The 12,373-nt window shown below is 43.5% G+C and overlaps 1 protein-coding gene across 2 annotated transcripts in view; it reads left to right on the top strand.

The window, feature by feature from the left end:
* Positions 1-3,792, top strand: part of Cep120 (centrosomal protein 120) — a 61,726-nt gene extending 57,934 nt beyond the window's left edge. For both annotated transcript variants that reach the window (XM_029471905.1, XM_021150632.2), the window contains one exon: positions 2,014-3,792. In XM_029471905.1, coding sequence (XP_029327765.1) covers positions 2,014-2,248 — 235 coding nt within the window. In that variant the 3' untranslated portion in view covers positions 2,249-3,792. The remainder of the gene's footprint in view (positions 1-2,013) is intronic.
* The last annotated feature ends 8,581 nt before the right edge of the window (positions 3,793-12,373 follow it).

The raw sequence follows: 12,373 nt of genomic DNA, 5'->3' as shown, positions 1-12,373 counted from the left end.
CACAAAACCAGACTTCCAAGTATTAAATGCTATCAATGAAACCCGGCTCAATAAGAAAAACAAAATAGAAAACTTAGTGTGAAGAATCTTTTGTAGAGGCTAGAGAGATGGCTCATCAGTTAAAAGCACTGTCCGTTCTTCCAGAGGTCCTGAGTTCAATTCACCGTAACCATCTATAATGTGATACGATGCCCTCATGCAGATTAGCACTCATATACATAAAATAAATTTTTTTAAAAAAACAATCTTTGGTAGAATTTTCAATAAATATTTGGTGTCTGCAACATTGTAAACTTGGAAACCACCAACAGTGAGCTAGAACATGATGTCAGTCACACCTCGCTGTCCCAACCAGCACAGGACCCAAGTGCATGCTGTGTGCTCAGGTCTCTTGATCACTTAAAGTAAGATGAAAGATGCCTGCCAAACTGTGAATCATGCACAACTGAGTCTTAGTTTCAGCATACATCGTGACTGAGAACTGAACTAATGAGATAACACGTTATGTCCTCTGTAAGTTAGAACAGTCTCTGTGTGGTAGGAAAGACATGGAAACAGTTCCCACAGAGACACCATCCACGTTGCTCTTACCACTATGGCTCAGCTGCCAGAGCTGCTGCCGCTGGGGACCATCACAGGCCCTGTGTTTGTGTTTTCTACAGAAAATGTCTCTGCAGTTCTCACCAGTGTGGGATGTCCTTCAAAGGAAAGCAGATACCTAGACATCTTCAGTGCAGTATAAAAAATGATACATAGTGGCATCCAGATGACTAGAGGGGGATATATTGAATATGGTGAAGAAAACCCTTGGGAGAGCTGTCTGGAAATACCTGGAGGACTGTCATTAAAAGCAGCGAGGCTTCTCCTTTTGGGTGGAAAACCAAAAAACATTAAGAGGATTAAGAGGCATACTGAGCTCACATGACAACAGCAGTCCTGTTGATTCTGAGGGAGGAAGCAAGGGAGTGGAACACACAGCATAGGTCAGGCATGTTATTAAAGTTTCCTGCTGGAATTCTGAGGGCTTCCTTAGCTACCAAGTGTAAATATTCTATTGTGACTCTAACAGTTCAGTAAGTACTTGATCTTATATAACCAAATAATTAAAAAAGGGACATGATTAGACCTGTTGGTCTGTAGTTTGGCACCATGGATCATGAATTTGCTTAGAAGATCCCTTCATCCTAGGTAGCTATAATAATTAACACAGAAAAGGAAGGGAGACAGCTAAATGGATAAAAAGTGCTTGCCCTGCAAGCATTTGGATCTGAGTTCGAATGCACAGTAGTGTGTATCACTTATCCCAGTGCTCTTGCTCCTGTAGAGAAATAGGAGGAAACACGAGAATTCTCGGAAGCTTGCAGGTCATTTAGCCTGGCATACACCACAGAGTAACAACAAAGGTTCCTTCTTAAAGTGCAAGGGAGGACTGATACCCGAAGTTGGCCTCTGCCCTCTGCACATCTACTTTGGCATGCATGAGTGTATTCTTTCTTCTGTTTATATACTTAGCATATAACTAATATTTATAATTAATAGTAAATATATATATGCATCTTAATTTAGAACAAAATTGTCATTTTCTGGTGTCTGTGTTTGGTGCTTTTTTAAATTGTTTTTAAGTGACAGGAACTGAACCAAGGGACTTGAAGTGGCAGTCAAGTGCTGTCCCACTGATAGTGAGCTGTGCTCCCCTGGCTTTTGTGTTTGAAACTGTCCTGTGCAGCCCAGCTGGCCTGGAATTTGTGGTCTTCCTGCCTCTCTCTCCCTATGTGCTGTGCTTAGGAGTGTGTTGTCTTGTGCCTTACTGCTTGCATGCATTCTGTAAGTACAAACACAGCTTGTGTTTTTTTAAATATATTGCTTTTATCAGGTGGTAATTATTAGTTTTTGCTCTCTTACTAAAAAAAAACTAGTAAGACTGAGTTCTGAATTGCCTTGTTTTTAAATATGCTATTAAGAGTCAAAATGGTCTTTTGTCTGCTACAGTGCCATTTGCTCTTGATTTCCCAGGTTAAGGCAGCAAGAACAGAAACAGTACCAGGACTGCAAAGAGATTGCAAGTGGGAAACTGGGCAGCCCGCGGGGCTCTGGGCTGGAAGAAGGCTTGGATGACTACCTGACACGCCTGATAGAGGAGAGGGACACTCTGATGAGAACGGGTGTCTATAACCATGAGGACCGCATAATAAGTGAACTCGACCGGCAGATCAGAGAGGTTTTGACCAAAAACAGTGCCAGTAATTAAAAAACACTGGGGAAATCTTTGCAGGTACTCTAGGCCTGCAGTTTGATATTTTGTAAAATCCTCAAAAGCAAGGAAAGTGGCTACTTTGGAATGCTCTAATTTTTATAAGCTGAATTTTATATGTTACTGTATATAGTATTTATTTGATTTTACTTACGCTACCTCTTCAATGCTGGTTTCATTTTAATTGTGTTTTATGTGCTCATTTAAAATGACTTTTCAGTGTTCTTCAGTTTAAAATCTGTTGTTTGACTTTAAAAACAGCTTTTCACAACTTGTCCCAGGAGAACTGGCCATAGTAGTTCCCACTGTATAATTTTTATGTTGAGCCAAGAGAGAATGTGTTGCACTTTAAACACGCTGTGTCCTGCTCCCTTTGAGTGTAGATATCTTCAAGTTGAAGCCAATTTTAAGTGTAGCCATTTTTAAAAAGCATTTATATGACCAGTCTTTTCCCCCGCAACCTGTGGTATTTGCAGATGACAACTTTGAAGATAAAGCAGTCTCGGGCAGAGACGCTGTGTGACATGTTGGCTGACAAATTAGTCAGCGCTTAAACACAGTTCATGCAGATTAAAAACAAATCAAGTTCCAAATTTCATTGGCCTCTACTTGAAGACCATGAGAAAATAGCTCGGGCTGACCACAGTCTCCTGCTCACGACTCTGTACGGCTTCTTGTTAAAATGGTAGGTTGCCTTTGTTGTTTCTCAGTGATAGCGATACAGCTCAGGAACGGACTGTGGAAACCGATACCTACCGACATTAGCTGAGAACACCACCACGGAGCTGCTTCCCTCCCTCTGCAGTCAGTCTGTTTTCAGAGGCACCCCAGCGAGCGAGCGAGCGAGCGAGCCAGCGTCAGTGCATCGCGCAAGCCCATACTCTCCAGAGCTCCTTCACACTGTGTTCTCCAAACCACCCCATCCTCACGGCAAGCTTATCCCTAGCTCTGCGTGACACTGAACAGGCTAATTAGCAAACTCCCAGTTCATGCAGCATCTTGAAACAAAAGTCAGAATTCTGATTCCCAAAAATAACAAATTTAAGTGTATACTTCAGCAAGTGTGTACTAATTACCAGTAACTTCAACACAAGCAAAGCAGGTTATATGGTAATGTTCATTCAGTATATTTCTTGTTTGTGAAATTAAAACCTCTATAGGCATCATATGCTTCTTGTCTTTAATTAACAAAGTCTTTGTCTTCTAAGAGCAACCCCGCAGTAAACAACAGAGGGGTTGCTGGACTTGAGGGTGACGAGACAGATGATCGTAGCAGGGATTTGAAATATGAATTATGGTTACATGGTCCTGATTTTTTTTGGTGACATGAATGGAACAGAAGTATTTTGTTTTAGAAGGTCCTGGCCCAGCGCTGGTTCTTCCTCCTGTATCCTGTGAGGCCTGGAGCTTTTCAAACACTAGAGGGGGCCTTAGAGCAAGTGGAAAGGACTTCTAAAGTGTGTGTGTGCTTTGCCTTCCAGAAAGCCATCTTTGAGCTACTGTAATATGACAAATAAAACCCTCACTGTGTGCATCCTTGAGTTGTGTGGTCTCTTTCTTTCTAAATGGAGTGGGTAAGGTGCTGGCCTCCTCCTGTTTGTTGGTGTTTCCTGGGCTCTTCCTCTGCACACGTGCTAAAATGTTACATTTCCCTTCCTCAGCAATAGCTAGCACATTCCTGCGTGGTGCTTCACATATTCACACCGATCTTTGTTCAGGAGCTGTCAGTGCATGGGTGCAAATGCAGCAGCTAGTGCGCGTGTCTCTGTGACGTCTGTAGTTTTCACTTCTAAAGATGGCACATGAGAGGGGTGCCCAGTGTCTGCAAGGTTGAGTTAGCACTGGGTCTGTTTGCACTTTGAGAATTCCTTTACAGGGCTGTCCCAGTGACACAGATACTGGTGTGTAGACTGAGTTAAGGTTATACTGGGGCTCTGTACAAATGAAGGACGTCGCATGACTTCCTCTACTGACTGCCTTGGTCACATACTGATAGGAGTTCATGGGTTGTTCCAGTATGAATTGTCTGTGTGTCTGAAGATACTCGGGAGTAGACTGACCTGGCTATTACAGCTTATAGAAGGACTTACCATAGAGGTGTGGTCTCACTACCACTGCATCTGGCTTCCCTTACATGATTTTTTTCTTAAAACTTTTAAAATTTAATAGTGTGTGTTTGCATGATGTGTGTGGGGTGTGGTACACTGTGTGTGCTATGAAGCATATGTGGTGGCCAGAGGGCAACTGTGTAGAGTCAGTAATTTCCCTGTGCCTTTATGTGGGATTGAACTCAAGTCACCATGCTCGTATGGAAAGCACCTTTATCCTCTGAGACATCCTGCCAATTTTCCTAACATGATTTTACTTGTTAAAACTCATATTCCAAATAAAATCATTTTGAAGTGTATAATTCCATGGTTTTGTGTGTTTATAAGGTTATGCCAGCATCATCACTATTTAAAATAGGTTTGTTACTCCCAAAGAAAACCCCTATACAACGCAAGTTCCATGTATAGAGGTGTGGTGGTCACATACAACTATTACACAGCTTTCTGAGTACTGGGAAGATATATTCCTTACTGCAATTAAGTACTGTGTAACTAGTTGTTACCCTGTATCGTGAAGTGAACAATGAAAGAAAAACCCACGCTCTGCTTGGTCCAGACACAATGTTTCTATGTGTTGGTGATGTCTAATTGGATCCATGGAGGCAATTCTTAGATACTGAAGTTGGCTACATTTCCTAAGTCCAAATGAGGGCGAATAAAGATGTGATTGTGTGTGTTTTGCCTGTTAAGAGTGCAGGCTCTCCTGGCCTAACTAGTGGGCTTATGACAGTGGGTGACTGGCTGACACTTGGTTGAAGTGAAGGGATTGGATTCTATTTGCCAGGTAGGGTCAAAAAGCCAATGTTTTTAAAGTCAAGGAGACAGAAAATAGAAGACAGGTTTCTAAAGGGTTGTGTGTGTGTGTGGGGGGGGGGGGGTGCTGCTCAATAGTTGTAGAGTCGTTGCTTTTGGTTGTACGGCACAGTATTCCTGAGCCACGGGGTGACATAGTAAAATGCTGGAAGTGCCAAGCTTATGGTGTGTGTGTGGTTTGTTTTTTTTAAGACTTATTTATTTATTTATTTATTTATTTAATGTATGTGGGTACACTCTTCAGACACACCAGAAGAGGGCGTCAGATCTCATTACAGATGGTTGTGAGCCATCGTGTGGTTGCTGGGATTTGAACCTCAGAACCTTCGGAAGAGCAGTCAGTGCTCTTAACGGCTGAGCCATCTCTCCAGCCACATGTTGTATGTTTTACACCAGTTGAAAAACTATTGGCTTCAAGTTTTGTCCACCTTCTCACAGACTGGTGCTCTGTTTCCAAGTGTCACCCATCAAGCCAGCCCTTCAAACATGGTTATGGCACCTCTGGGCACAAAATCCTGAGTTCTAAAGATAAATTCAAGGTATTTTGAAACTGAGAATTTTAAACTCCTGTTGTATAATATTAAGACCCGTTGTTCTTAAGAAAAACAAAGTATAAATAAAAACAACAAAAGGGAAAAAAAAGGAAGAAAACACTGCCTTTTACATTTAGTAGGCAGTTCAGACTTTAGACATAAATTCCAGAGAATTTTCCCAATACGTTACTGGTTGTCAGCATTAGCTGAGGTGTCTTTGTTGGGGATAAATAGACCTCTTGTTGGTTGGTGGTCTTAACTGACAAAGTGATTTGGTTGGAATGTCGAATCTCTGATGTCTGTCCCTTTGCAACTGTGACCTGGAGCCCACACTTGACAGTTTGCCTGCTAACCTCTCTAGAACAGTCTTAACTGATGGACCATTTGCATCTCCAGGACGGGGGGTGGGGGGGGAGCGAAAGATGGAATTCATCCATTTTGAGGTAAGTCAGAAAGAGACTTGTGTATGGGCTTGAGTTTTTCTGGAACCCAAAGAGCAAACCTTAGCCCTCTTACACAGTGATTCTCAATCTGTGGGTCATGACCCCTCTGAGGGTGGTATGTCAGATATCTTGCATATCATGGAGTTGTGTTATGATCCATAACAGTAGCAAAACTACAATTATGAAGTAGCAATGAAGAAATGTTATGGTTGGGGGTCAGCACAACATGAGGAAGCAGATTAAGGGGTTACAGCATTAGGAAGGTTGAGACCCACTGCTCGGTTGAGAACCACTGCTCTTACATAACCTTTGGCATGGAGGTGGAGTCCACGAGTGTCAGGAATGTACCAGTGGGAAGGCCACCCTAGACTTAACACCTCTTTCTATTTGCTTCTCTGGGGGTTGTCTTGGTGTTTTCATTAGCAATGTTTGTACAGATGTAGGCCCTTCAGATACAATGTTGCTAAAGTGGAGACTTAGAAGCCTAGCTTTCAAACTGAAAGGGCTGGAGATCTCTTTAGAGAGATTAATGTGTAGATAAATAATTTACTGACTCTCATTCCTAAATGTACAATAGTCCCTAGAGGCTTTTAAAGATGTAGTCATTATATTCTCAAGATTGTAAGAACGTTGTTTAACCTGTCATTCATAATAGCGACCTAAAATGAGACCCATTTGTCATTTCTTCTTGGAAGCACTTCACCCACAGATTCAAAGAACTTAAATAAAATTGGGCAGCACAGCTCTTTCCCCAAGTAACTTGTTAGCAAGTCAGAAGCAGATTAAAGTTGGCTAGAACAAAGAAAATATCCCTGCAAAATCCTGCTTGGCCCCGTCTGTGCCAGCATGTACGAGCACTGACACAGTAGAGCCAGGCTGTGCCTGCTCGGCTGCTGCCTTCTCCAGGGCTCAGTCAGCCTTCATCCTCCCAGACCGAGTAGGACTGAAGGCATTTCCAAAGCAATCTAATGAGATGAGAAGGTTTGGTTTACTAAAATCTCCATATATTTTCTTGGGAGCTCCGACCTTCTAACACACTGCTTCTTAACCTGTGGGTTGTGACCACTTTGGGTTCAAGTGACTCTTTCACAGGTGTCGCCCACGACTATCCTGCATATCAGAGATTTATATTACAATTCATAACAGCAAAATTAGTTATGAAGTAGCAAAAATATTTGATTGGATGATTGGGGGTCTGTATTAAAGGGCACCAGTAGGTGAGAGCCACGGCTCTAGCAAGAATATTCTATGACTTGAGTTCAGGTTGCACAAGAAAGTCACCTGCCAAGTCAACACCTTGAGGCATTACTCTCCTCTCCCAACTTAGATTGGAGGAGATGGTTGTGTGGACTGCTTGCTGTATCCATCTGATTGTTGCTTTGAAGAAGGACATTTCAATTCCTAATTTAGGTTCCTTGTTGACAGATGAGATTAATGGTCTTCTCTTGGCTTCTGGCAGAAGTTTGTTTAGGTAACTTAATTGAAATTTATAAAATTGACACAAAGAAAAGAAAAGTTACTTGTGTAGCATAGTTTTTAGAAGCATTTTAGCCTATGGACTTTTCTTTTTGACAATAAAAAAAATTGCATTTGCTGCCACAATCAGATCTAACACCTTTATGCTAACTTAAGAAGAAATTAAAAATTGCATTGGCAAGCTTGAATTAGGCTACCGTCTTCCCCTCTGCTTCCTCTGCCACCCTGGGAATGTGTGGTTATCTAACAAGCATACATTTGCCTTTGAGCAGGCTTAAGAGATGTCTCAGTAAAGTGCCCACTTATAAGCACAAGGCCATGAACTTGGAGCTTAGGACCCACATACACGCCTGGCCACATCTGTAACCCAGTACCAGGCATAGGACTGGCAGATCCCTGGATGCCCACATCTGTAACCCCGTACCAGGCATAGAACGGGCAGATCCCTGGATGCCCACATCTGTAACCCCGTACCAGGCATANGGGCAGATCCCTGGATGCCCACATCTGTAACCCCGTACCAGGCATAGAACGGGCAGATCCCTTGTGCCCATTGGCAGGTCCAAATAGATGAGATCCAGGTTCAGGGGGAGATCCTGTCGCAAAAAGCAAAGGTGGCATGGAGCATCGATCTCTTGAGTTCCAGGCCAGTCAGAGATACATAGTGAGAAAAGGAAAGAAGGAAGGGAGGGAAGGACAGAAGGAGGGATGGAGGGAAGGATGGAAGAAAGGAGGGAGGGAGGGAGGGCGGGCTCAGCTGTCATGGCACTCGCTAAGCAAGCAACCATGGCAGTCTGAATTCTACTCCTGGAACTCCATAAAGAGGAGAGCACTGACCTCTACAAGTATATGGTGCCGCATGTGCCCTCCTCAATGTCACACACATGCACATGCGCGCGCGCGCGCGCGCACACACACACACACACACACACACACACACACACATTCCGCAATTTCAAATTCTGTTATATTCCAAAGGTAAAATTAAAGTTGGGAAAAAGAATGAAGCTAGACCTGGTGGAGGCAGAGGCAGGAGGAACTCGGGCTCAAGGGAAGCCTGAGCTTCCTAGTAAAGCCCTGTCTCAAAATAAAAAGTTAAAAGAGGGCTGCGGGGGAGGGGGTATAGCTCCGTGTTAGCATATGGCTAATATATGTGAGTCCTAGATCAAGCAGAGATAAAAAGTGAATGTGCCAGTGTGCCCACGTCTCCCTCCCCAGTGCAGGCTTTCCAGTGTTGGCTGCACCGATGCGTTGAAAGGTAGGAAGAAGTTTCAGATTGCAACCTTATTCTTTTTTTGTGATAACATCCATAATGATATATTGTGATTTGGTACATAGAAAAGTAATGATCCTTTCAATTTCATTTACCATCTTATGTAAAATCATTGTTTTATCTTTTTTTCTAGTTTTTTTAAAAAGAAATTTAAGTTAATTTTTTTACACTCCATACATATTCTATTCCCTGATCCCAATCCACCCTCTGATTGTTCTACATCCCATACGTCCTCCCCACCTGACCCCCGTCTCCACGTGATGTCCCCACCCCCACCCCACCTGACCTCTAAATTCCTTGGGGCCTGCAGTCTCTTGAGGGTTAGGTGCACCATCTCTGAATGAACAGAGACCCGGAAGTCCTCTACTGCATGTATGTTGGGGGCCTCATATCTGCTGGTGTATGTTGCCTGTTTTGTGGTACAGTGTTTGGACTCAAAGGGAGGGACCTTAGATGAAATGCCAGATAGTAGGGAGAGGGAACTTATAGAGCCCACCTCCAGCAGGAAGACAGGACATCAAGTGAGGGATGGGGTTGCCACCCCACAGTCACATCCCTGACCCATAATTGTTCCTGTCTGAAAGAATTACCAGGATGGAAATGGAGAGGAGCCTGAGGAAAAGAAGGTCCAGTGACAGGCCCAAAGTGGGATCCAGCTCAAGGGGAGGCCCCAAGGCCTGACACTGTTACTGAGGCTATGGAGTGCTCACAAAAAGGGACCTATCATGACTGCCCTCGGGAAGACCCAACAAGCAGCTGAAAGAGTCAGATGCAGATATTTGCATCCAACCAATGGACAGAAGCTGCTGACCCCTGTTGAATTAGGGAAGGCTGAAAGAAGCTGAGGAGAAGGGTGATCTTGTAGGAGGACCAGCAGTCTCAATTAATCTGAACCCCCAAGATCTCTCAAACACTGGACCACCAAACCTTATTCTTAAAAGCTCTAGTTATGTCATGTGAAAGGGGACTTGTGCAAATTTAGTAGGACTATTTTGATACTGAGTTTAACCGTTACATGGTTGTCAAAGCTGTTGAACCAGAGGTGCAATCAGTGTTAAACACATCAGATAAGCTTACTAGTCATGACCAATCTCAGAGGTAGGCTGTGATACTTGTTTATCACCTTGTGCTTTTTGAAAAGGGTTCGATGTGTGTGTGTGTGTGTGGGGGGGGTATTATAGGCAAACTTTGCAGTAATCTGAATTGCCCCTAAAGTCTAGGACCCAATGTGATTCATAGAAGATGACAGTAAGCCAGGTGTGGTGGCGCACACCTTTAATCCCAGCACTCGGGAGGCAGAGGCAGGAGGATTTCTGAGTTGGAGGCCAGCCCTGTCTACAGAGTGAGTTCCAGGACAGCCAGGGCTACACAGAGAAACCCTGTCTTGAAAAACAAAAACAAAAACAACAAACAAAAAAAGATGACAGCAGCCATTTGGAAATACACGTACTGCTGTAGTCTGAATGGATCCTCAGGACTCCTACCTTGATATCTGATCATCAGACATCATCAGACATAAGATCAGGAGACAGCCTTTGGGAGAGGGGTACATAGGATTCATAGCCTGGTGAGGGAGACTCAATATGAGTCTACCACCACGTGAAATCATGGTCACAAGGTACCGTGTATGAATAGGGCTGTCCCTTAAGCTACTAGAGGTACTCAGCTTCCAGTGTTTTATCATAGTCATCCAGATTAAGACAAGTGATACTATTGATCAGGTGAATAAAAGCTTTGGCCAAAAAAAAAAAAAAAAAAATTCAACATCCATTCTTTATAAAAAAAATTTCCCAGCAAAGTAAGAAGAGAAATTCTTCCTAACAACACGAGACTGTTTGTGTGAAAACCTACAGCTAACTTAACAGGTAACCCTGAGCTCTCCTTGGAGATCAGGAACAAAAACAAGTGTCTTCTCTGCCTCTGTTCAATATTTTATTGAAGTTCATAGCCGCTGAAGTAAGACACTAAGGGGAATTAAAGACGTTTAGATTGTAAAGGTAAAAATAAAATTCTTTCTGCACAGAAGATATGCTCAAGTGTCTACATCAAATATCCAATTCAGTCTACAAAGTTACCAGAATTCAGCAAGGTTGCAGAATACAAGATCAATATGAGAAACTTAAGAATTGGTCCCGTCTCCACATACTGTCGTCAACAACTTTAGTATAAAGATACGCTGGACTTTAAAACAAGTAGGATGAAACAGTGAAAAAAAAAATACACTTTAAAAGGCTCCTGGGAAAAGGAGAGGACAGCTAAGCAACTCAAGGCCTGCCACGAGTATCTGTCAGGTATTTTGCTGGGATTAAAGGTCTGTACCCAGTTCCAATGACATTCTTTACACTCATAGAAAATAATCATAAAATTCATATGGAACCATAGGAGACCCGCCCCAATAACCAAAGGGATCGAGTAAGAGGATGACAGCACCAAAATACCTGATTTCAAACTATACCACAAAGCTATAGTAAACAAAACAACATGGTACTGACATAAAAACCAACATATAGACCAAGGGAATAGAGAATCCACAAATAAATATGTAAACAGGTACCAGGATGCTTCATCTAGATTGCCCAGTTGATGGGACTTAGGATCACCATGGAAACAGATCTCTGGGTGTGTGTCAGGGGGCGTTCCAGACTGGGCTAATGGAGGTGAGAGGGCCCACCATGATTATGGGAGGACCATTTCATCGGCTGGAGTTCCAGACCGAATTTCATCAGAGAAAACAAACTGACAGCATCTTCTGTCTCCGCTTGCTGCTGCAGATAGACTCCTGCTGCATGCTTCCTTTGTGATGGACTGTCCCCCTGTCGTCGTTACTGTTTCCATTGCTGTGACAAAACAGTATGACCAAGACAACATGTGAGAGAAAGGATTTGACCGAGAGGCTCTCAGTTCTAGAGGGTTGTGGTCCATGGTCGTCATGGTGGGGAGCATGGTGACAGACAGGCAGGCAATGACATGGGAATTAGAGCTGAGGCAGAAAGTGAGCGAGCTCACTGGGGATGGTGTGAAACTTCAAAGCCCACCCCAGGGACACAACTCCTCCTGTAAGACCACACCACTTAATTGTTCCTAAAGAGCTCCACCAACCAGGAACGGGTATTCAAACACGATCCATCGGCATCAAACTACCATAACCTTCCATCTGGGAGCCGACATGAAAGCCTTCCTTCCTAAGTTCCTTCTGTCAGATATCCTGTCACCGCTTTGTCAGAGGCGAGGAACTGCTACAAGCTGCAAAGCATGCGGTGCACTAAATCAGTGTCTGCAGTAAACAGTGCTGGGAGAACCAGAGATCTTTGTGCAGGAGACAGAGCGCTATCCCACCACTCGCAATAAACAACTCAAAACACCTAAGCCGAAGGCAGGAGAGACTTCCTGAACAGGGCTCGGAAACCATGGGCAGCAAATGAGAGACCACATGGAACAGAAGCCTCTGTGTAGCAAGTAGAGCCTTTAGGGAGGAT

The sequence above is a fragment of the Mus caroli genome, chromosome 18 (assembly GCF_900094665.2).
Source record: "Mus caroli chromosome 18, CAROLI_EIJ_v1.1, whole genome shotgun sequence".
Taxonomy (NCBI): domain Eukaryota; kingdom Metazoa; phylum Chordata; class Mammalia; order Rodentia; family Muridae; genus Mus; species Mus caroli.
The sequence above is the reverse complement of the archived record's forward strand: the minus strand, read 5'-3'. Positions and strand labels throughout refer to the sequence as shown.